This window comes from Pinus tabuliformis, chromosome 4_2 (assembly GCF_031772625.1).
Source record: "Pinus tabuliformis cultivar Carrire ecotype Pingquan chromosome 4_2, CPIR1, whole genome shotgun sequence".
NCBI lineage: Eukaryota > Viridiplantae > Streptophyta > Pinopsida > Pinales > Pinaceae > Pinus > Pinus tabuliformis.
In genome coordinates, this window is record NC_142304.1 from 118,035,701 (window position 1) to 118,062,856 (window position 27,156).

Genomic DNA, 27,156 nt, shown 5'->3' on the forward strand with positions numbered 1-27,156 from the left:
TGATTGTGGATACTTTGTCCAACGTACATGACTACCCAATGTTTAAAAGGAAAACATCCACTTACTTGGTCAACAAAATGTCATTTAACTAATGTGGGCTAAATGGATACCACAATATGCTTTTGTTTGATTAAGTTTTTCCTCACCTACAATAGAAACTTGGAACAATTTCATCTATATTAGGAAGATATAATAAAATTTAGTAGAAGACAAGTGGCATTATACTATAATTGTATATTATTTATAACTCATGAATGTGATGGATAAGTTGCAAACTTAATCCCTCCAATTATTAAAATCATCCATGCATGATAGGTGTTGATCTCTAACAACCAAGCAGAGGCCTGTGATCTATACCAAGGTCTTTAGGCTTTTTTAAATCTTCATCAAATTATTGTTGTGACTCGCACATTCTAATTTATCACCTTAAGTCTAGATCCAACCCAATTGATGCAAGAGACTCTATTCTTCTCCAAAAGATTCGAATTTTATTGTCCAATTTTGAGGAATATTCAATTTTTCACATCCTTAGACATAATACCAAGGTCTTTAGGCTTTTTTAAATCTTCATCAAATTATTGTTGTGTCTCACGCATTCTAATTTATCACCTTAAGTCTAGCTCCAACCCACTTGATGCAAGACACTCCATTCTTCTCCAAAAGATTCGAATTTTATTGTCCAATTTTGAGGAATATTCAATTTTTCACATCCTTAGACATAATAATGTTGAAGCAGATAAACAAGCCAGTTTTGGAGGTAAGTTGAAACAAGGGGAACTTACGATTAACCAACAATCTTACTCCCCCATTCCTTAATATGAAGTCTCAATGATTCTCATCACATTTGGGCAACATCTCATGCAGCTAAAGACCCCAATATTTAACCAAGTCTTATGGAATGTAAATTTTGTTTATATTTGGGCTCCTTCTAGAAGCTTTACTCCTACATATGTTATAGTCAGTATTTTGATTTGTAGATAAAATTGTCAATTAGCTAGCTCAACCTGCACTTGCAAAGACCACTAAGCCTGATAGGCCAAATTTTGTAATTATGATGTATGTTGTTGCATGTCTCATGCAAAATTTTAATACAAATTTCTCAATTACGGTTAAAAGAAAAAATATTAAAATCACCTCAATGCTCCATCTATTATTCAAAGTTACTCTAGTGCTTCATGATATTCCATTTTTAGACATATATAGTGCACTCTTCTAAATATGAAGACTCATATATTATACATCATGTACACATTTGCAACATACAATCTTACTCCCCCATTCCTTAATATGAAGTCTCAATGATTCTCATCACATTTGGGCAACATCTCATGCAGCTAAAGACCCCAATATTTAACCAAGTCTTATGGAATGTAAATTTTGTTTATATTTGGGCTCCTTCTAGAAGCTTTACTCCTACATATGTTATAGTCAGTATTTTGATTTGTCGATAAAACTGTCAATTAGCTAGCTCAACCTGCACTTGCAAAGACCACTAAGCCTGATAGGCCAAATTTTGTAATTATGATGTATGTTGTTGCATGTCTCATGCAAAATTTTAATACAAATTTCTCAATTACGGTTAAAAGAAAAAATATTAAAATCACCTCAATGCTCCATCTATTATTCAAAGTTACTCTAGTGCTTCATGATATTCCATTTTTAGACATATATAGTGCACTCTTCTAAATATGAAGACTCATATATTATACATCATGTACACATTTGCAACATTTCTTTGTTACAATTTATCTTATTTGTGCACGTATTTTCTTTGGTTATTGTATGCAGTTGCACATATCAACCCTGCTTTATTACCATATAATGTTATCCAAGAGTCGTTGCAATTTGAGATGAAGATGTAGATGAAATAGTCAAGGTATAATGAGGTTGAATCATGCAACACCTTGAACTTTGTAGACTATGCACAATATTTGCATCTTCTTATTTTTTTCTTTGAAATGATTAATTTGTATAAATCAAAAAGTCAACACCTTTAACCACACCACATCTTTTAGTGAAGTCTTTAATTAAAACAAAATAGGTTATGAATTATGTTTCTAGACTGACAAATTCTCCCAAGTCTTGTGCATCCAAAATCTACTGGAAATTGTCTACTACATCGTCCTAATAATAAAATATAGATTAGCAAAACATTATTTATAATGTAAATTGAAATTTAATGCCCATTGCAAGCACCAGCTAAAATTACACTTGAATAGAGGAACCTTGGATTTTAGCTGAGTTATGCTTGGACACCTTGGACCCCAAGCGCGGTGAGACGGTTGGAATAATAGCCAACAATTTTGTCAGTAGTGTTACCCACCCCGCTTCCAACAGGGGTAATCCAAAATTTTTGACAAGGGACCACGCCATTTGTAAGCCCACCTTGGACTCCAAGCACGGTGTGACGATTGGATTAACAACTAACAACTTTGTCGGTAGTGTTACCCCTCTTCCAACAGGGGTACCCCAAAATTTTTGACAAAGGACCATGCCATTTGTAAGCCCAAATGTGTGCAATTTTTGGCCTTGTAGGCCATGTGGGATGAAGTGTAAAAGTGTATCCTAGTTCCACCAAAGTGGACTATCATGTTAGTTCATCTTCATGGTGCTTGGTTTTATGGCTTTTTTAACTGCCCCTTGAAAGGCGTTAACTCCTTGCCTTGATGGATATTCTTATGTCATGGGTTGGTATTTCAGCATCATGGAGATAGATTTATATAGACACGTGGCTTAAAGGAACACTTGTCGTATTAGCCCTATAAAGGTTATCACACCATGTAAGGTGGAAATAGCCATCTTATTATGGTCCTCATACGTGTATCTTTATTCCCCACATGAACAATTTTTTTATGTATGTTCACATCTTTGGCCATCACCATAATTCTTCATGTAAGTCTCATAATTCACGATGATTATGTGCTCCATGAGGCGATGTTTCTCATTATCACCATAATTCTTCATGTAAGTCTCATAATTCACGATGATTTTGTGCTCCATGAGGCGATGTTTCACATTATCCAAGGCAAGGATGAAGGTCCATTACACTCTCCGAGGAGAGCCAAATCATCTCCAAGTCAAAGCACCCAAAATTCCCTTCTAAAAGTGCCTTTTCAAGCATGTTTTCATCACTAAAAGGGGTTTTTCCTTTACACCCAAAATGCCCTTCTAAAAGTGCCTTTTCAAGCATGTTTTCATCACCAAAAGGGGTTTTTCCTTCTCTAAAGGAAGCCTGGGTGAAATGAGGAAATGTGGCACATCTTATGAGCAAATCAAGGGTAACATCAAGTGAAGAACACTCTTATGGATATGGACCAAGATCAAAGGGGCAAGCAAGCAAATTAAGCCTTAAATCACAAAAGAAAGCAAAGTTTGGACCAAATGAGGAAGTTGTCCACCGTTATGTTGCCATTGGAGGTCACATGGTCAAATAAAATGAATGTGTAGCCTAATGAGGATAACATTAGACCACCTCCTCACATGGAAAGCATCAAAAAAAAATAATGAACGAATCATATCTAGTCTTGTTTCAACTTTTCCGGTCATCTTAGATACGATTCTTAAATTATTTCATGCCAATTTCAAGGTAAATGTTGCCCACTCAAACCATAACATTGTACCACCTCTTCACTTGGAAAGCATCAAAAAAATTATTTCAATCATTTCACGCCAATTTCAAGGGAAACGTAGCCTACTCAAACCAAATCATTTCAAGGGAAACGTAGCCTACTCAAACCAAACCATTCCCCTGCTATGTTTGACATTTGTTTGACGTCACTTTGCTTTTGGCGGATTTTGTGACCAATTGTTTGAACTTGGAAAGTCATTTCCATGCTTCATGGAAGTGCCTTGACTTGGTTTGGGCATGAATCTTCATATGAAGCATATTTTGAAGGCTAATAAGCATTGTTTGAAGTTTAAAGAGCTATTTCGAAAGTGCCACACCATTTGGGGGATTATATCTCCTCTCGGGAGAATTCTAAGCAATGTAAATTCACTTTTTGTAATGACTTAGCCTCCAAGACAATTGTGAATGAGAAGTCAAGTCCTTATTTTAACTTTCTTAAGAGTTTTTCCAAGGAGCAAAAGGGGAAGAGATGTTAAGAGCCTCATCTATATATAGAAGCTTTGATGCCAACTTTGAAATTTATTTTCTTTTCTTTTTTCTTTTTCTTTTTTATATTTTTGTTATTCTACATATTTCTCAAAGGCAATTTTGTGTTAATTCACGACTACTACAAGGATATCCAAATCAATCCATTTTAAGGGCAACTTTGTCACTTCAAGGGAGACATCTAGGGTAAATCAACTTTGAAATTTCTTCTTTTTTTTGTTATGCTATATTTTCTCAAAGGAAATTTTATGTTAATTCAAGAATACTACAAGGCTATCAAAATCAATCCATTTGAAAGGGACATCTACAGTAAATCTCTCACTTCTTTATTGGTACGAAGTAAGCATTAATTCTTCTCGTTGTGCCATACCCTAGAGGTTCCTCAACAAGGATTTTGATTTTATTTCAGTCTATAGCTTATCTTATGGTCAAAGGTCTTCCCCTTAGATGGATCCCTTCTAGTAGGGCTTGGTTTCATAACTTGTCTTGATTAGACAAAGGTAATTTAACTTCTAGGGTTCTACCTTTCCTGCTTTGATCCACAAGCATTTGAAAACCAACTTAAGAAAAACATTCATCTTGTACCCAATTGCTCTAGTGAGTCAATACACTTAAGCCCTAATCTAACAAGCAACTATTTTTTTATTAAATTCTAGTTCTTGTCTTTTATTTATTTATATTATTGAAAAATCCATAAAAAATGGAAAAATACAGAAAATAGAAAAGTCTAGCTGTCAAAAAAAAATTAAACCGTTGAAGATCTTTCATTTATTGTCTAAAAGAAAGTTAATAGGGTATATTTTCAATCTTAAAAAAATTGTTGGGATTTGTGCCATATTGATAATTTGAAGGCCCTAGGAAAAATGACCCTCTTGTTTTATGTTTTTCTGCTTTTCAAGGTATATCTAATGTTAATTTTAGAGTTTGAATATGTCTTCACAATTCTGAAAATTTGCTACAACAATGTCTTCTAAAAGATTGGTAAGACTATTTGTCTATGGTTTCATGAGAGAGGTTGTCTCTAACCCTTTAAAGCCCTAGTTTCATTTCTTAAGTATTTTAACTACATATTATCAATATTTGGAAGTGTTTTAAGCTACCCCAAGTGTTGCAAATGGTTTTATCTTGACTAGGGCATTTTCGACTTTTGACCATCGGGGGTTAGACCCCTTTTCATGCAAGTTTAGATCAAATTGTTGTAGCATACCATTTACTTGCATTTCTATCATAGATGGGCTATGTTACACTCTCATTTCAGGACCCAAGCTCAAGCACCCAAGGATCCATCATCCTAGTGGGTTTCCACACTTTCGAGTTGCTTCAAAGACACTCTAAGTCTGGTATTTATGCATTTTCTAGTTATTTTGCAGATTTGAAAGTGTAGGACAACACTAAGTTCATCCAAATCAGATTCCAAATCAAGTTGCAACAAAGGACAAATCATCTCACTTGATGTATGAACCCTTCCCTTACTCTTGAGCAGCAAGGCAACCATTTATTTAATGTTTTGGATGAGCTTTACTTGCTAGTTTGTATTTTCTGCAGTTATCATTCAAAGAATCATACATCATACCTAGTATTTTGTTTTAGTTAACTCCTAACCCTCATCATACTTAGTGTTACTAGGCACTAATCTTTTAGGCTTGTTGGTGAAGAATGTGTAGATCAAGATACCCCCATGGTATTGAGTTGTCTTATCCTCAAGAGCCATTTGAATTGCCTAAGACATTAGCACAAAGGATTTATGTGTTATTCTCTTCTCGTAGAGAGTAGAGCAATGGAGAAGCCCCATTTCCTCTTTAACCTTACACTTGAAATAATGGGGGTTCATCTTGGTGGGAGGTAGAGGGGCCAACCATTTTATTATTTCACCTTCCCCCTTGGACATTGAAAATCACTTCAAAAAAAGGTTGAAATGATGGAGGCAGCTAAAGTGGCTAGGAAATTACCAATGGATACTCAAAATGGCATAAACACCCCTCCATTAGTGAACTCAATCCATCATGTCATGGTGGCTTTCGTTGCTTCTCACTTGAGTTGGGATCAAGATGTAAACAATAAAGAATGCAAAGAGGGCATCAAATTCAAGAGAAGGTGTTTGTTTTCCTAATGTTGTGTGTAGGCAGATAGGAGGGCAAGGAGGCTTTGAATTCCCCCCAATATGCCATAAACTAACAAGATTTCCAATGGTGGACAAGATAAGGGTGGAGACACGCCCACACTACCTACCTCCCCTCCCCCCCGCTTAGTTATAGCATATAAGACTTCCATGGGGGGAACCTGTGGGGGTGTTGGGATTGCTTCTCTTATGTGGATTACAAGTAGTGGAGAAGACGAGGGTGGTGTCACACCAGTGTTTTAAGATTCGGCCGGCTCGGAACCGATTCGGCCGAGTTGGTCCGAGACTCGAGTCAAGGACTCGCCGGGTCGACTCGGCCAGTGAACCGCTCCGGTCGGCCGCGTTGTCTAACAACTCGGCCAGCTCGGTAATAACCCGGCCGGCTCGGCCGAGTAAGAGCCTACTCGGCCAAGTTGGATGACAGCGGCCCATGAACTAAAAAACAACGATTTTTTATTTTTTTTTGCTTTTGGGGGACTCCAAAGTTTTCACTATGATACTTTAATGGTTTTTTGTCCCTAAATAAGTTTATCTCGTTTGATCTTGAGAGGTTTGTTTAGGTGGTATCACATATCCAGTAGAGATTCCTTAAGGGATAGCTTCATTCTTCTTCAAAACCTTCCAATAGGTTCTTTGCCCCCTTTCTTAAAGCAAACCTAATTTTGTGGCCCCAACCTTGGCCCTCCAAAGATGAGCATCGAGCCTTGAGTTGATTCCACGTGATGCTACACCCCTTGATGAGCCTCCAAATGTTAAAACACTAAACTTAAAAGCTTGGACGTTGGACTATTTGATGATATTCCCAAATGGACTGAAGATGCCCCCTGGCTGGCCTGAACCTTGTTTTGGTGGATGGTGCCTTCTTCCAAAGCACATATGAGGATGGTTATCATTGAGATGACTTAGGAGGGCTAGCACATACCTCTTTGATGCCAACGCTTACCCTTAGGGGTGCCATGTCACTCACATGCTTGAAAAGGGTGACATAGGGTCTCTCCTAGATGACATCATGGTGGAGGATGCACCTTTGAAGATGTACACATGCACTTTGGGACTTTTTTGGAGTGAGGAACACTTTTGGACCCTTGTATTAGTTCCTTGATGACTTACAATCTAGTTTGGAGGATAACGCCATTTCTAGCCTCCTTGGTTATGTGTTTTTGTTTTGATCTCTATATCATCATCATGTATATATTAGACAATGCACTAGGTGCCATTTTGATATAATGGATATATTCATGAGCCTACTTTGATCATATGTTGTCTTCTATCTATATTCTAATGCTGTGTGTTTGGAAACATGAATGAAAATCTTTAAAATTATGTTTTTCTATAATAAAAAAAATATTTATGTATTTTTTACAACAACCGAGTCATTGAAATCGAGCCGACCGAATCGATACCGAGTCGGAGTCGGAGTTGAAGTCGACCCTCGGCCGAGTCGGAGTCGGAGTTTTAAAACATTGTGTCACACTACCCCTTTAAATTTAGTTATAGCATATAAGGCTTCCACAGGGGGAGAATTATGGGGGTGTTAAGATTACATCCCTTTTGTCAATTAGCAAGGAAAACACTAGAAAGTGTAGCAACTAAGTTGGTTATTTCATATGCAATTTGTCATTTACACGGTAGACATGACAGAATTGGGCTTGATCAAATTGCTTGGGGAGATTTTTTATTCAATGAATGAACCCAATTAGAGTAGGAAAGGCCAAATCTCCTTTTGCTCTCATGTCATTGATGATAAGAGACAATGAAAAAATTTAAGGAACCATACTTAATTAGAGTGTAAGAGGTTCGATGAATCTTACTAATTCTTAAAATTCCAACCATAAAATTGGAATTGGTTAAGCATTAATGTGATGTGTCTTAATCGGTATCCATAAACCCACTCTTCATATTTTGGTCACAACCAACCTTTATATTGAGTTGGGTATCCACAAACCCACTTTCGTTTTGTATTCCATCCTTTGTCTCTATATCCCTATATTCATCTTCATGGGTTGTGTTCAAAATTATGTAATAGTTTCATTCAACTACAACCAAATCTTATAGGGTCATTAATGTAATTGATTGAGCTTTAACAACAGTCTTTAGCTCTTGTTCAACTTTCAAATAAGATGCATCTTCTGATATATGCCTTTTCTTAGAAGCCTCTTGTTCAAATTAAGGGGGAGGTACTGGATACAAGAATTTAAGCTTCACCTTCAACTACGCTCATTATTTTGTATTAAGTTGGCTATCCATAAACCCACTCTTCTTCATATTTCAACTAAGGCTCATCTTGTATCAAGTTGAGTATCCATAAATCCACTCTCACCATTCAAGCTAGGTATCTATAAACCCACTCTCAACATTCGATCTAGGTATTCATACACCCAATCTCAGTGTCTGATTTGGGTATCCATAGACCCACTCTCAATTTTGTTCGAGCTCTCTTAGTTGTATTAGAGTTGGGTATTCATATACCCACTCTTCACTCTTCTTCATATCTTGGCCATGACCAATCTTATATTTTACTATATATCCAAAACCCACTCTCATTTTGCATTTCATCTTTTGTCTCTATAGCACTCTATTCATCTTGAAGAGTTGTACTCAAAATGATGTAATCCTCACATTCAACTGCAACAAAATCTTATTGTGTCATTAACGCAATCGGTTGAGCATTAATGTAATGTATCTTAATGGGTATCCATAAACCCATTATTCATATTTTAACCACAACCAACCTTTAAATGATGTAATCCTCACATTCAACTACAACAATATCTTATTGTGTCATTAATGCAATTGGTTGAGCATTAATGTAATGTATCCTAATGGGTATCCATAAACCCATTATTCATATTTTAGCCACAACCAACCTTTATATCGAGTCGGTTATCCAATAACGCACTCTCATCTTGTTTTCCATCCTTGATCTATGGGGTTGTGCTCAAAATCATGTAATGCTCACATTCAACTACAACCAAATCTTATTGTGTCATTAATGCAATTGGTTGAGCTTTAAAGCAGGCTTTAGCTCTTATTCAACGTTCAATTTGGATGTACCCTTAAGCTACAATCAACTATATATCAATGTTGTGATAATCGCGATCAAGATTAAATCGGTGAGGGCCCAGAAAAAGAAAAAATCGTAAAAATCGACAAAATTAAAAAATACAACCAAAAAAAATTAACAAAATTAAGAAAACAAAAATTAAGTTTTTTTGGAATGAAAAAATTGTCGATTTAATCGACTGATTTAATCATTTCAATAAAGAAAAAAACAAAAAACGTAATTTTTCAAAAAATCGCGATTTTAACAACGCTGCTTCATATAGAGCTGCTTCATATAGAATTGGCTTTCCCTAAACCCACTCTTCTTCACAATTCAACTAAGGCTAACCTTGTATCAAGTTGGGTGTCCATAAACACACCCTCAACATTCAAGCTAGGTATCCATAAACCCATTCTCAATATTCAAGCTAGGTATTCATAGACCCACTATCAATGTTCGACTCGGATATCCATAGACCCATCCGCAATTTTATTCAAGCTCTCTTAATTGTATTTGAGTTGGTATCCATAAACGCCATCTCATTTTTGTATTTCATCCTTTTATCTCTGTAGCCTTCTATTCATCTTAATGAGTACCATCAAATCTTAGTGTCAATGCAATTGGTTGAGCATTAATGTGATCATTTACTCTATTACTAGGTTATGGTTAAGGTCAACCTAATCCCCTCAAGTAGTGCACCTTACCTATCTGGCCCCATAACAACTCTTAGGGAGGTCACCCCACTTTTCGACTACTATACAAATTACCCCCACCTATCATGTGTACAATTTCAACTTGTAAGCTAAGACTAATATATCATCAAAATTTTAAAGGCTATGGACATTAATACACTATAACACTTCAACTACATGATGTGATGTGACAGTTATCCACATAAAATCTCAACTAAGTCTCTTCAACAAAGGTACTAAAAATGTTGACTTGACTATGAGAAAATTATAAATACGTTCCCAATCATACTAATGAAGATGCGGCAAGAGAATGGCAAGAGAATGTCACATCAATAACGGGCACGAAGTCATATTTATTGATGTGTACAAAAAACTTATTAACAAAAGTAATGTTGCAAGCATAGCCCACATAAGTCACTAGGTCATGTTTAGTGATGTGTACAAAAGGTTTATTAACAAATGTAAGTCAATCAAGGTTATAAAGTCAAGGATGAGATTGTTTAGGTAGAAGGTTATCCACATAAATCTAAACTCAGAGTCTCATCAAAAAACCTACAAAATATGTTGACTATGATCAAATGATAAATGCGCAATCAATCATGCTAACGAAGTTGCCCCAAGAGAATGTCACACCAATAATGGGCACTATATCATATTTAACAATGTCTACAAAAGGTTTAATAATAAATGTAATGTTGCAACTAAGTATATAAGTTAACTATCAATTTTAAGTCAAGCAAGGTTATAGAGTCAAGGATGGGATTGTATAGGTAAATTCATTGGCAAATCAATGTCCCCACTTCAATAGGTTCACGTTATTGAGTACACAATGGACCAAATAATCCTCAACTTTCCAAGTGAGAGTGAAAATAGATGATTTATCTATTAAGAATTCTAAAGTTGACCTAGATTATACAATACAATTGTGTGATCCTCTTCTTGAATTGCTATACTGGCAAATCAATGTCCCCACTCAATAGGTTCAAGAGAATGTCACACCAATAATGGGCACTATATCATATTTAACAATGTCTACAAAAGGTTTAATAATAAATGTAATGTTGCAACTAAGTACATAAGTTAACTATCAATTTTAAGTCAAGCAAGGTTATAGAGTCAAGGATGGGATTGTATAGGTAAATTCATTGGCAAATCAATGTCCCCACTTCAATAGGTTCACGTTATTGAGTACACAATGGACCAAATAATCCTCAACTTTCCAAGTGAGAGTGAAAATAGATGATTTATCTATTGAGAATTCTAAAGTTGACCTAGATTATACAATACAATTTTGTGATCCTCTTCTTGAATTGCTATACTTGGCAAATCAATGTCCCCACTCAATAGGTTCACGTTATTGAGTACACAATGGACCAAATAATCCTCAACTTTCCAAGTGAGAGTAAAAATAGATGATTTATCTATTGAGAATTCTAAAGTTGACCTAGATTATACAATACAATTGTGTGATCCTCTTCTTGAATTGCTTGTATTGCAAAACACCAATGTTCAACATTTGATCTCTTTTTCTCTTTTTTTTTAAGACGCTCTTTATTTGAATGTGAATTGTGCATAGTACATAAGACTTGTGATAAACAAAAGATTTTGGTGAACCTTTTATTGATATTTGTAGTATCACTAATTAATTATGTTATTAAAGACTTTGAATGACCTTAGTGGTGCACCCTTTCATTTATTTACATCATATTTTGTGTACTCTTTCATGGTCACTTTTATTCATCATTAATTATTTGGAAATCATTTGTGTAAAATCATGCAAACACCATTACCTTAAACAACAACTAAAGTGCAATATTTAAATTATAAAACTCAATATGTTATTGAGAATATTCTCTTTTTAATATTATAAGTAACACAACGACTTGGGAGTTTAGGTATAAAGTTAAAACTAATGAGGTATAAAGCTACCACAAATTTATGACGTCCAAATAGATACCGTATGGCAAAAAATGTTTATTTGAGGAGTAACTAAATTGTATTGATGATTTACAAAAGAGGGAAAAAATGATTAGAAACTCTACTACAAGTGTTTTTTAACAAAAGTTAAAACTAATGAGGTATAAAGCTACCACAAATTTATGAGGTCCAAATAGATACCGTATAGCAAAAAATGTTTATTTAAGGAGTAACTAAATTGTATTGATGATTTACAAAAGAGGGAAAAAATGATAAGAAACTCTACTACAAGTCTTTTTTAACAGATATCATGCTATTTAGCATTGATCGATTTCCTTGATTAAAAAGGAATATATGGTTCACGTGGACAAAATTTGCATGATAAGTCAATGTTGAACTTTGGTTTATACGAAGGACAATTAATTCAAGACAAAAAACTGTCAAAATTAAGGACCAAATTATTCAAGATTCTTGAACAAAATCTTCAAAATACTAATGAAATATACAAGTTCCAAAAATGAGTTCAAGGTCTCAATCATTAACTAAATTGTTTATAAAAGGAAATTGTACATCAAAATCTTATTCAAGATCCTTAAACAAAATCTTCAAAATACTAATGAAATATACAAGTTCCAAAAATGAGTTCAAGGTCTCAATCATTAACTAAATTGTTTATAAAAGGAAATTGTACATCAAAATCTTATTCAAGATCCTTGAACAAAATCTTCAAAATACTAATGAAATATACGAGTTCCAAAAATGAGTTCAAGGTCTCAATCATTAACTAAATTGTTTATAAAAGGAAATTGTACATCAAAATCTTAAATCAATAAATGAAGCACTAAATGGGAAAGAACACAAAACTAATAAACTACAAAAGGACAAGCAAAAGTTTATTATTTACTGAAGCAATACACCCATGCAACATTTGAAGACACAGAATAGACTATCAAAGTAATTATGTCCACAAAACAAATGGCATCAATCAACATCATTTTGATGAAATAAAAATAAAATTTGGTGTCTTCAAGAACATACATCCATTAATGAGAAAGTTAATGAATATACAGCATTCACAAACATTTCCTAGATCTCACACATAAACCAGTTGTTTAAAAAGAGAAATTGTGCATCTTCAAAAGGCTAAATCAATTGTTTAAAAAGAGAAATTGTGCATCTTTAAAAGGCTAAATCAATAAATGAAGTACGCATTTTGAAAGTGAATGAAATTGATAAGCTACAAAAAGCACAAACCCAATTTTACAAAGAGGCTAGAAATTTTTTAACTACGTAAAAGGAATTGAAGCAAGAAACCACTGCAACATTTGAAGACAAAGAATAGATGACCAAAATAATTGTCCACAAAATACATAGAGTACTAAGGACTCCAAGATCAAATAGGTTCAAGCTCTTACCCATGTACTCAATTGTTTAAAAAGGGAATTGTCCACAAAATACATAGAGTACTAAGGACTCCAAGATCAAATAGGTTCAAGCTCTTACCCATGTACTCAATTGTTTAAAAAGGGAATTGTCCACAAAATACATAGAGTACTAAGGACTCCAAGATCAAATAGGTTCAAGCACTTACCCATGTACTCAATTGTTTAAAAAGGAATTGTGCATCATCAAAAGACCAAATCAATAAATGAGGCCCTCATTGAAAAAATCAAAAAATCAAAGGGGATTGGAGCAAGAAACATAGAGCAACATTTGACGACAAAGAATAATCTATCAAAGTAATTATGTCCATAGAATACATAATAATCAAAGAACACCAAGATCAATAGCCAAAAGATGTTAAAAAAATATCATATTAACAAATAAAGGAAGGAAATTGGGAGCCCTCGAGAAAATATATTCATGAATGGAGTCAAACTTGGGTTTAATAATTCAAAAAACAAAGAGCCCGACATCCAAAAGCTCAACTGCATCAAAATCCTCATTATGAAGAAACATGTTCATCGATATCTCAACTAATAATGCCAAAACCAATATCCAATGATATGATGCCACCAATAGCATATTGAAACAAAACCAATGTTTTCATGTGCAACATTCTTCCACAAGACATACAAACAATAGTCAAGAATTATTTCAGATGGATGTCTTCCCAAATGCTATCCTATGGTATTCATATTATTTGGACTCCCCATGCTTCAAGGACTAATCATCTCAAAGAGCGAGAGGGCATGCAATATAACTAATTAATTATATTTTTAGTTATTAAGCACAATCCTTACCACTACTACCAGAGCAACACCCCACCCCACGAAACATTATATATAATGTGTAAGGAACTTCCTTGCATTTACGTTAATCGCCCCATTGGCAGGTGTTATTGTTGAAGTTGATACTGCATAAGGGTTGGTCCACTTCCTGTGCAGCCCCATCATTTCCCATCTTTGTTACAATTGAGGCCAGATAAAAGGCCTACTCTAAAAGAAGAAACATTAAGGTGTTTTATTGAATGTATGAAAAGGAGCTACCAATAAATTTCCACCACATAATCTCATCAAAGTTTATAACCTCTAGTTTAATAGACACATGGAACAAGTCAATACATTGTGGGACAGACTCCTCTTTTTGAAGAGGATGAGCCACTACTTCGTTGATCTGGTGAATGAATCATGATATTTATGTGTAAGTAGTAAGTACTACCCTCGGGACCCTTTTTTCTTTGCCTCTTCAATTTTCTCATTTCACAAATAGGAGAATAAGTACATAGCGCATATCTTGCAAGTAAATCAAAATCCCAATGTCTAATTTCGACTGTATTGCATGCTGACTCTGCTTTAGGGGTTTTTTTTGTTGTCAGAAGTTATCTCGGGTGTGAAAGATTCAAAGGTAAACTTTTTAACATACATTAACCATTAAAGATCAGTCTCTTAAATATAAGATTTTGATATGGATCAATCGATATATTGTATATGTAAATAACATATCACTCATTTCACATCTCATATATGGTATTCCGAAAGCTTTGGACAATGACGTGATACGAAAGATCCATGCTCTGTATATTTAATGATAACATAACGCTAAACTTCCTCTCATTCACACCATTACGTGCATTTATACAACCAAACTGATATTTGCTTGTGGTTGCATTCCTATAATCGAAATGGCCATTCCTCTTATTCTGCTTAAAATGTTGTAGTTATGCATCCATCCATCAAATTTATTACTCACCCACAATTTACTAGATTTTTATATGAATTCAAATTTGCAGATACTTTTATGCGTGTCTTCCAATGAGGTACTTGCCTCATGCGTGTCCATCCTTTCTTATAAACAATTATCAGCATCTTGTTAAAAAGTTAGAAATTAATACTAACTAAAGCAAACGTGCACTATAGTCTAAACTAGCTGTAGTCTAGACTCTAAACTAGCTCAAGTAAACATGTACTGTGATATAAACTATCTGCTACAATGTGATGTGACGAGCAAGGGTTAGTCTTTTTACAACAACCTAGAAGATGAAGATGGGGATGGTGGACAGAACTTTAAATTTCCAGGAAACTTCAAACGAACAAAGTTCCAACAGCCACGATTTTTAGAGTTACTGCGTAATTAGCAGTTCTCTGCTTACTGTTAAAATGTATAATGCTGTTTTGGGGGGGAATACCCTGGATCATGCCTAGACACTCAGCTGTTTCTGTTCTTTTACAAAAGAGCATTTTCGCATACAATGTCAATTATTTGACCTTTAGGTTTGAACTTCTCAGCGCGGACAGTTTAGCTCGTACATTGTTCGAACGAGTTTATTAAACCCTCTTCATCCCATCCCATTCCATCGAACCCCTCCCCCTACCAACCCCTTCAGGTTCTGTCGAGAATCTTCAATGCCCAGGAGAACAGAAACAACGTAATCGATTACCAAACATAAGAGAGCTGTTAAGAATGAGGAGTGGTTAAAAGAATACTACTACCCAAAAAAACAGTAAGAACAAGCGCTATATTTCGTTTAACTTGAATTAAATACACATACAATTTCTACGTTCAGAATTAAAAACAGTATGAACAAATGCTATATTTCGTTTAACTTGAACTACATACATACCCATTCTCTACGTTCAGACTTTAAACGTGGTTTCCAACTGAATTAGTATGAAAATGAGTTTCAACAGCGTTGGCATAAATTATTTGCTACAGAATTAAAGATGGGGATGATGAACCTTAAATTTCCAGGAAATTTCAAACAGACTTCCAACATCCACGATTTTTAGAGTTAATGAGGAATTAGCAATTCTCTGCTCTACTGTTAAAATGCATAATTCTACTTTGGGGAAATTACCCTGGATCGTGTTAGACACTCAACTGTTTCTGTTCGAGCATTTTCCCATACAATGTCAATTATTTAACCTTTGGGTGTGAACTTCTCAATGCAACCAGTTTAGCTCGTGAATTGTTCGAACGAGTTTATTAAAACCTCTTCACCCCACCCCACCCCACCCCACCCCATTTTACGTTCTGTCGAGAATCTTGAATGCCCAAAAGAACAGAAACAACGTAAGCCATTACCAAACATAAGAGAGTTGTTAAGGATGAGGAGTGGTTAAAACTTAAAAGAAACCTACCCAAAAAAAGAGTAAGAACAAGTGCTATATTCCGTTAAACTTGAATTACATACATATACAATGTGCACTCTCTACATTTAGACTTTAAAGGTTGTTTCCAACTGTAATTATTATGAAAATGAGTTTTAACCGCGTTAGCATAAATTATTTGCTACGAAATTAAAGATGGGGATGGTGGACAGAACTTAAATTTCCAGGAAACTTCAAACGAAGTTCCAACATCCACGATTTTTAGAGTTAATGCGGAATTAGCAATTTTCTGCTCAATGCATAATTCTACTTTGGGGAAATTACCCTGGATCGTCCCAGAAACTCAAACGTTTCAGTTCCTGTACAATAGAATCTAGAGCATTTTCCCATACAATGTCAATTATTTCAATTATTTAACCTTTTGGCACGAACTTCTCAATGCAAACATTTTAGCTCGTACGTTGTTCGAACGAGTTTATTAAACCCTCTTCATCCCATTCTACCCCATTCAACCCCACCCCGCTTCAGGTTCTGTCGAGAATCTTCAATGCCCAGATGAACATAAACAACGTAAGCCATTATCCCGACCCCAACCCCACGCCACTTCAGGTTCTGTCAAGAATCTTCAATGCCCAGAAGAACAGAAACAACGTAAGCCATTACGAAATGTAAGATAGCTGTTAAGGATGAGGAGTGGTTAAAAGAATACTACCCAAAAAAAAAACAGTAAGACAAGTGCTATACTTCGTTTAACTTGAATTATATACATATACATTCTCTACATTCAGACTTTAAAGGTGGTTTCCTACTGAATTAGTATGAAAATGAGTTTTAACAACGTTAACATAAATTATTTGCTACAGAGTTAAAGATGGGGATGGTGGTCAGAACCTTAAATTTCCAGAAAACTTCAAACAAAGTTCCAACGGCCACCATTTTTAGAGTTACTGCAGAATTAGCAATTCTCTGCTCTAATGTTTAAATACATAATGCTACTTAGAAGAAAATTACCCTGGATCATGCTAGACACTCAAACTGTTTTTGTTCTTGTACAAAAGAGCATTTTCCTATATAATGTCAATTACTTGACCTCTGGGTATAAACTTCTCAATGTAAACAGTTTAGTTCGTACTAAACCCTCTTCATCCCATCCTACCCCTCCCCACCAACCCTACCCCGCTTTCAGGTTCTGTCGAATGCTACTTATGAAAAACAGTAAGAACGAGTGTTATATTTCGTTTAACTTGATACACACATATACATTGTCAGCATTCAGACATCAAAGCTGGTTTCCGACTGAATTAGTATGAAACATTGTCAGCATTCAGACTTCAAAGCTGGTTTCCGACTGAATTAGTATGAAAATGAGTTTTAACAGCGGTAGCATAATTGTTTTGCTAGAGACTTAAACAGAAGAACTTTAAACTAGGACTCTATTTCGTTCATGCTACTTACGATTTCTCTAGACGATGCAAGGCCAAACTGGATGCCTGTCAAAGTCGCCTGCGGGAACCGAGCAGCTTCTTCCATCGTGGCAAGAAACAAAGTGAACTGCCTCACTCTTCGCTCTTCTTAATCGTAGGTAAAAAGCAACCAACCAACGAAGCCAGCGGAACAGCAGCAGAAAATGAAGATTGTGTGCGAAGGCACAGGAGAGAGCTGGTAATTATACCGAGTACCTCATTGTCGTGCCATTACCTCCCTTACGGACTGCGTCATTGAATGGCCCGCCATTACCATTGAAAGGCCGCGTGGCAAAGAAAATGAAGAATGTGTGGGAGGCAGAGGAGAGAGCTAGTACTATACTTAATACCCAACATCGTGCCATTCCGACGGAATCGTTGAATGGCCCGCCATTCCTTTTAAAATGCCGCGTGGCAGTTACCACACTATTTGGCCCCGCGTCAACATTGCAGTGTGTCGTCTGGGCAGAGAGGGTTTGTGTCGACTTAACCCTCTAAACTAGAGTGACAGGACCAACCCTTTTCTCTTTGAATCAAAAGTGGTATTAGAGGGACCCTCACAACGTTGGTGGCAAGAACTCACCAGAGAAGAATCCAAGCTTATTCCACCCTTGTTATCTTGTTGCTAGAAGAACAGTATTTCCCAGGAGTGCTGTTTACCACCCACGTCGCATGTTTAAAGTAAAGAAAAGCTCAAATGCTCGCAGGCTTCCACGGAGCGATCGGGATTAGAAATATATATAGAGATATATGCACATCTACCAACCATGTTATGAATAGCAACATTACATATATGCACATTTCACGAATATATGTATAAATAGAAAGATACATGCACATCTCCCAACAACTCAGCATGAATAAATAACATCTCCCTTCAAACCATTAAGCATGACTAAATAAATAGAGTATTGTGTGGAAAATAGTGGAAGTTTGGGTATGATTTTTGTTAAAATTTTGGGAAATGTAGATTAAAAAAAAATACCAAATTTTAATAAAAATAATTTTGCAAACGAATTTTTTACCATTTTATTTTATTTTATGTTTTTTCCCCTTTTTTTCTTCTTAGCAACTTTCCTCTTACATATAAAACGGCCCATTTATTTATGTTTTTTCTGTCCACATACGCCGGACGCCGCTCCTTGTGTAGTCACGTGTGATGTGATTAGAGCGTTGATTCATACAAATAACATATACATGAGCGAAGGAAAGTTGTAACTTCGTGAATAGGGCGTAGAGCGTTGATTCATACACATAACACGAGCGAAGGAAAGTTGTAACTTCGTAAAGGTGGTAGTGGCAATATACGTATAATATATTATCATTATAATTATTAGCCATACGGATATTTAAATATGCATTAAGAGATTTTGGGATCTTAAATTTAATGTAAAGTAGGTTGCCTTTATCGAGGTAAAAGTTAATTTATTTGTTTAAGGATCCAATTCATTGTAGTAACAGGAGTGATTAGACTTTGACATTCAACGCTTAGACTAGTTGATCATGAGCAAGAATTTATTATTTAACACCCCTGAGGCTAGTGAGGGAGGGTTTTTTTTCAGAAGAAAAGGCCGTATAGTAAGCGAGGGAGGGTTTTTTTTCAGAAGAAAAAGCCGTATAGCAAGCGAGGGAGGGTTACAGTCACCAGTTTTGGACCTGTTATTATTTTTGACCCGCTTCCACTTTAATATATCTCATTCCTTTACCTCCCTAATTCGTTGAAAATAATTTAATGCATCACCTGTCAAAATGGAGTGATTCACTTTTCCAAGTGCCAAAGGAATCCAAAGAACAAAAAATTAAATTTGTTAATAATTAATTAATGTACCATCTTTCTAATGATAAAACCCTATTGTTGAAAATGCCAATCTTACTTATACACCCGGTGAGGGGATTAGTAAGTAGAGTGGTCAAGGAGGTAATGAACAGGAATTAATGTTTTGTTGAAAATGCCAATCTTACTTATACACCCGGTGAGGGGATTAGTAAGTAGAGTGGTCAAGGAGGTAATGAACAGGAATTAATGTTTTGTTTTCTTAATAGTATTTTTTTTCTTTTAATAGTATGTTTTTTTCTATGTTGTTTTTTTTTATTAAAGTTTTTGTTTCATTTTTAATAATATATTGTTTTTTTAAGTTTTTATGTTATTTGGTGAATGTTTGTTCCATTTTAATTATGGACTTATTAAGTGTCAAGAGAAATCAAATATATTTTTACTTTAAAAGAGGTTTGAATCTCAATAGATTTGATCTCTTTTAGCCCTTGATCTGTCCTAGTCTTTGGTAGATTTGGAGTTAAGATGGATCTAGGTTGGTTTAATTTCTCATTTTAAATAGAGTATATTCCACATAAATACCATGGGTTCCTGGAGATCAAAAATCATGGCCTTAATTACTCAACAAAAATTATAATAATAATAATAATGTAAAATTTTTGTTTTTATTATTTGAGTTTGAAGTTATTTCTATTTTAACATAACATTATTTTTATTTTATTTTGATCAAGTCAAAATGTGTATATGATATTACAACATTCTACCATATTGCGCTGGCCTTAATTACTCAACAAAAATTATAATAATAATAATAATGTAGAATTTTTGTTTTTATTATTTGAGTTTGAAGTTATTTCTATTTTAACATAAGATTATTTTTATTTTATTTTGATCAAGTCAAAATGTGTATATGATATTACAACATTCTACCATATTGCGCTGAATAACATCTAACGCTATTTTTAGAAGAAATAAGAAAGAACTAATATTTCCAGAGACAAACAAAAAAGAGAAGTGGTTGTCAACTTTAAGTTAAGAAAGCATATAATGCAATAGAACAACAGAGAAGTGGTTGTCAACTTTAAGTTAAGAAAGCATATAATGCAATAGAACAACAATTTTGTGTATAAAGCGTCATAAAATCAAAAAAAAAAAAATGGTAGTTTTGTTAGGACGAACCATTATAATGTAAAAATATAAAATTCTTTTAATATATAAAAAAAAGTTTTGTTGGATTAAGATATATAATGAATGGTTTTTATTGTATGAAGATTTACAATGTAAGTGATATTCATCTTAGTTTTAAGAGGGGGAAGCAATTGTTATGGGTATGCCTAAGAATAAAAAATTTAAAAAATATTTTTGTGGTAGTTTTATTAGGACGAACTATTATAATGTAAAAATATAGAGATCTTTTAAGATTATAGAAGGAAAAAAAAAAAAATTGTTGGATTAAGATATATAATGAGTGGTTTTTAACGTATGAATATTTACAATGTAAGTGATAATGTAAAAAAAAATATATATATTTTGTTGGATTAAGATATATAATGAGTGGATTTTACTATATGAATATATACAATGTAAGTGATATTCAGGTTAGCTTTAGGAGGTGGAAGTAATTGTAATGGGTATGTCTAAGAATAAAGCACTTGGACCGAATGGCTTTACTTCCAACTTTTACCAAGCATGTCAGCGGTTTATGGGGGAGGAGATCCAGGAATTAGTGGAGGAATCTAGACAAACTTAGTCATTGTCGAGAGGCTTAAACGCGACTTTTATCACTTTGGTATGAAACTGGGTCACTACGATCCCAATGGCTTTCGACCCATTGCACTAATACAGCTTGAGTGGGCCTAATGGTTAAGAGCATGTGTTTACTCCTAAGAGGTCACATGTTCAAAACCAGAGGGGGGTAGAGTATGTATGCCTTCGTAGACTTAGCAGTCAAATCGTTGCGTGGAGGTGGGTCCCTTGCCCACAAACAAGGGGGGTCTCATACACCAGTTTGGTGTATGGCTTGGACATGGCCTTAAAATTGGATAATAATAATAATAATAATATAAAATCATATTGACAGTCATAGTAAAGTGTTTGAAGCCTGTAATATCTAGTCTTATTTCGCCAGAGCAATCTGGCTTTGTGGAATGGTGACAAATCATGGATGGAATCTTTGTTGCTCAGGAAATTATACACTCACTCAAAGAGACGAAGAACCCTGGTATGTTACTAAAATTAGATTTATCTAAAGCATATGACCGCTTGAATTGGGACTATTTACTCTACATCTTATATGCTTTTGGATTCTCTTGGCAGTGGATATCATGGATTTTATCACTAATCTCTCCACCTTTTTTTTCCATAGTAGTAAATGGTTCCCCTTCTTTTACATCCAGGTCATTAAGGGGATTAAGACAAAGGGACCCTTTATCTCCATTCCTCTTTATCCTTGCAATGGGCATCCTATGCAGATCCTTAAAGTAATCATGCTCTAAAGGAATTATTAAAGGGCTTACTTTGTTTGGGCGTACCCAAATCTCAAGGGGGTTTAGGGTTGTGAAACCCAGATGTCATGAGTATTGCACTTGGAGCAAAAATCTGGGGCCAATGGGTAAAAGGAGGAGAATAATTATGGATACAAATCTAGGATCGTGAATATGCTCGATTAATCACACTAGAGGAAAGATTGCGAACAAATGAATCTCGGGTTGGATTGAGTCTATGGAATTGGGCACAGCATAGTAAAGAGATGGTGACGAAATATGCTTTCTAGGAGGTGCACTCAAGCGACAAAGCCAATTTTTGGGATGAGGCTTAGCAATAGATGCCAGGCCTTAATGCTAATACTGAATTGCTAGAGATGTAAGTATATTTGGAAAGTCTAAGTCTAACGAAAGTAAAGTATTATTGGAAAAGATCTGATGATGCATCCTTTTGGAGGATATGGAAAGAGGAGAAGGATTGGCCTCTACCCATCCAAACACTCCCATGGGACAAGCTTATGCAAGAGTTATGTCAAAGAAGGATTTAGTTGTCGAATGGATAGGAAATACTATGTTGGGGGACAAAGCAACATGGACGTTTTACAGTTAAGGAATCGTATCATATTGCAGCAAAACAACAACTAGTGGAGAATCAAAAAATCTGGACATGGATTTGGTTGGGGGTCTGGTGGCCCAAAATCTCTAAATTCCTATGGTTGATTACATGGAGGTGACTGTTAACTTGGGACAAGATTATATGAAGAGGATTTGAAGGACCCTCTATGTGCTTCCTTTGCAGGGAAGCATAGGAAATAGTGGAGCATATTTTCATCTCTTACACTTTTGCTACTAAGGTTTCAGAACTCATTATGCAATGTTTTTAGTGTCTGATTTCAATTTTTTGAGATATGATTTCTATTTTTAACTGCTAGACTATTATTCAGTTTCAGAACATTGTAGTCAATAGGGCTTGGCATTCAATCCTTAGTTTTATTCTATGGAATCTATGGAAAGAACGGAATCATATAATTTTTAGATAACAATCCAAAACATCGGATATACTTAAAACAATATGATTCAAATTGGATTATTATATTTTTTGTCATCCATCTCGATGCATTTGGAGTGGAAAAAGTGGAGGAATCAACTTACAGGATTGTTTTTACCGGTGGGACCCCGTTTTGCAAAATGGGGTCTAAAACCTTCCGGGAGCATTTTGACACATCAAACGATGTTTTTTCAGGGGTAAAACTTTGTCGCTTTAGCGCTACACCATTTCATGTTATTCGACACGCATAGATCTTTCCAGCAGCGCAAGAAGCACGTCAATCAGATTCTGTATGCAAAAATTATGCCACTCATAAGTTGACCTTCATGTTTTCACACCTATAATTTGTGAGGATGTCACGTCAGCCCCCATTATTCATGGAAAAGGGACTTGCCATGTGATTATGATGGAAAAAAACTCTAGAAGAGTCTATATTGTAACTCTAGTTAAGAGTTGATGTACTCAAAATTAACCACTAGTAGGCTATCAGGTTGTGTTATAACCGAACCACTAGGAGGAAGAGGCATTCCATTCTTTCGAGAGCATTTTATTCCATAGCTGAGAAAAGATAGCCAAGAGAGATAGGAGGTAGAGAACATAGAGAGGATTTGTGCACTGTAGCAACCCAAGGGCCATATGCATTACCTCTTTGTACATGCAACCATATTTCTAGACAAAAAAAGAGAGTGAAGCGGCCTCACCTTCCATCTAGGTTTTATCCTAAAAGGGTTTCCTAGAGAGCATATCTTGTGTCTTATGTGTGTCTGAGATTATTTTGTCATTCTATACTTTTCTGCATAATTTCCATTCACATGCATGCACTAATTAAAGTTAAATCTACATATCTTAAAGTTTAATAAAACTGTAATAGTGTAGAATCTCTAATTTTTAATATAATATTATCGTATTTGTTGTGATGAATTGTCCAGTGGAATATCCATGGCAATTTACAAATCACAATCACACTGGAAAACCTACAGGAAAATATTTTATCAATTGCCTAGTTGTTGGGAGATTGGGAAGCAAAAGCTACAAAAATAAGAATAATAATAAGGTTGCATTTGGATAGTAATACGACCACTTCTAACCCAGTAAATCAAGTACAATCAGTTGTAACAGCAAAAAACTATTACCAGCCACCACCACTTAACTTCATTAAGTTGAGTTTTGACGGAGCATCAAAAGGAAACCCAGGGCCACCAGGTTTCGGGGGTATACTGCAAGACCACAACTCTAACCCAACAATAATTTTTGTAGTCGATTGTGGTTTTGGAACAAATAACCTATCAGAGTTCCTGACGACAAAGAGAGAACTACATATTGCAGCTCGTCTAGGATTCAAGTTGATAAAATTACATGGGGATTCATTATTGGTGATACAGTGTGTTCATAAACTATTGGATGGCAAGCAGGTCCAAAAAAAGTATTCATATATGGAGATTAGAAAATCTAGTAGTTAATATTATGAAGTGCTCGCAAAAATTTGACTACGTCCTCGTTGAGCATACTCGAAAAAGGGTAATGGGTTGGCAGATTACCTTGAAAACTTAGGCTGTTAGTTGCAAGGTCTGGACATGGACACTGAATGGCCAATCTCGAGTTGAGATGTGGAGAATCATGCCATTAAAACGTTGTTAGAAAAGGAAAAACAAAGTAGAGGATCCTGGTGGGGTGTTAACCAACGGAACTACATCAATGGTTAACACATCACCGAAGGCTCTAGAGCATGCAAGACTACTGCCAAGTGCCTAAAGCTCCACCGAAATATCTAGAGAATGAGAATGACTCTCGCCAAGTGTCCCCTCTACGTTGTAATGTGTAAGATGAGCACATTAAAAATGGTGATATATCATTTGGTATTGATCCCTATTCCAAGTGCGAAGGTGGTGGGAGACGGTGGTAATTATTTATGATTTCGGGTCTATGCATCACCTCTAGTTTGTTCAGTCCTTGGAGATTTCGCCTTAATTTTTCTGACATTATCAACCATGTGAAAGAATGAAGGTTGCCTGAAAACCATTAACAACTCCTCGCACAGTAGAGAGAATGATTTTCTTAACCTATGTGTTGCAATACAATTGTCCTACCCTCGTCCTTTCCTGGTAGTGTGATGATCCCTCAACGACAAGCAACATCTTTGCTTTGTGTGATTATAAAGGGATTCAATCATGCAAGGGATGGAATTGGTATGTAACATTATGCAGTGAGGTCTGCAAATTTGTAAGGCCTTTGGTTTTATATGTTTCTCTCATGCTTCACACAGCTCATTCAGTGAGTCGATGATCGATTTCTCATCTTCAATGGAAAATATACCAGGACAACAGAGACTACATATATTTCCAAAGGTTTTCTAGTCAATGTTTTTCATTTTATTCTTGCACAGCGCAACCTTCGAGATGGTTTTTGAACTGGTGGTTGTGCTACTCTCATCAGCGCTTAAGGTTCTTAACTTCTCTGGTATCTCCTTCAACTGTCTATTTTTGGTATGCGGGGTTTGGTACCAAGGGAATTTCTCGATTTGGTTTTAATGGTGTCTTTATTTCCATAAAATCGCGAAGGGATTTATTATGCCTCTTAAGATGTAAATTTGGGAAGTCTTTTCTTCAGTTAAGGTCTACACATGTTTGGTCTCTCAAATGTTTTAATAGAGTTTGCATAGTTATCATGTTCAGTTTGTAAAAAGGTCTCAGTTCATTCTCCTTACAAGCTTTGGTCCCTCAGTTTAGTATCTATTTTTCCTTCCTTTTCCTGGTTACGACATTCACAAATATTAAAGTGTATTGGCAACCCAGACTATATTTAGGCCCCCTAATTGTGTTGTCCTTTACTGCCTTTGAAACTATGTTCAATCAAGCCTTTGGGTGGTATACATATATTCCACTTTGGTGGATTCCCTGTTACGTTGATGACATAGCCCTAAGTCGAAATACTTCACATTTCCTCTTTATCAATTTAGTTTTTGTGTTTATTGAAATATCATCAAAGTTATGTTGAAGGGAAGTCATAGTAACTTTTTTGTGCACACCTCCAATTGGCCATGCCACCTCGACATAGAATGGCAAGTCATAGGGGAGGTTCCAGCAGTAGGTCTAGCTCTCAATCTAGGCGGTTGTTCGGATGGAACTCTGTGGTAACTGTGCTTTACACCATACCCGCAGAAGTTCGAAGGGAGATCTGTCAATTTGATTTGGAGACAAATGTTATTTTTCAGATTCTAAACTAGGAAACTAAGAATTCAATTAGATTCCATACCCTAGTAAATTTCGTAAAAAAAAATTACATTTTCTACATTTTGTTGTAAGATACCAACAAGTGGACTCTCTACTTCGTTTCATCATCAGGGACAAGTAGATGGATTACAACAAGATATTTGCAAGACAAGAGAAATGGAATGGTCTTCTCAAAAGAATATGGTATTGTTTAGACGATATTCCCATATGACTACAGAGGGTGGAGAAGTACGTTGTGTCAGACTCAGATTTTGACTCAAGAAATGCTTCTCACACTACAGAAGTAATCAACACTCCACAAGGCAATATTGAACCAACCAATTCTACGATCAACTTTGCATTGTTTGTCCCTAATGCTCCTTCACCAAATGTGACTCCAATGTCCTCGTCAATTATCTTTGACTAAGGTTATAGCTCTTCAATTGCTCTTTAATTGCTCTTTGGTTTCTTTGGTTTTTGGTTCTTCATAGCGAAGGAGAAGGACTCTTACTTCCCTTCATGTTTTTTCCTTAGTTCTTCATGTTATCTATGTCAGTGTATGCCTGTCTATTTTTGTACTTAGTGGTTTGCTCTTGGGCTAAGTTTGGTATTCCTCAAATTGTTGACGCAACATATCAAGGTCTATATGTTATTTTTTTACGGAAGTCAAGGTATGTGTGGAAGTAAATGCTTTACCAACATCCATGGCTCAACATTAAACTTTTTTTAACATCTAGTATGGTG

The 27,156-nt window shown here is 35.4% G+C and overlaps 1 protein-coding gene across 1 annotated transcript in view; it reads right to left on the reverse strand.

Moving 5' to 3' along the window:
• The window catches only part of NRPD1B (nuclear RNA polymerase D1B), a 309,428-nt gene extending 290,982 nt beyond the window's left edge, over positions 1-18,446 (reverse strand). The window contains exon 1 of the mRNA XM_089428292.1: positions 17,891-18,446. Coding sequence (XP_089284418.1) covers positions 17,891-17,965 — 75 coding nt within the window. The 5' untranslated portion in view covers positions 17,966-18,446. The remainder of the gene's footprint in view (positions 1-17,890) is intronic.
• Positions 18,447-27,156: the final 8,710 nt, after the last annotated feature.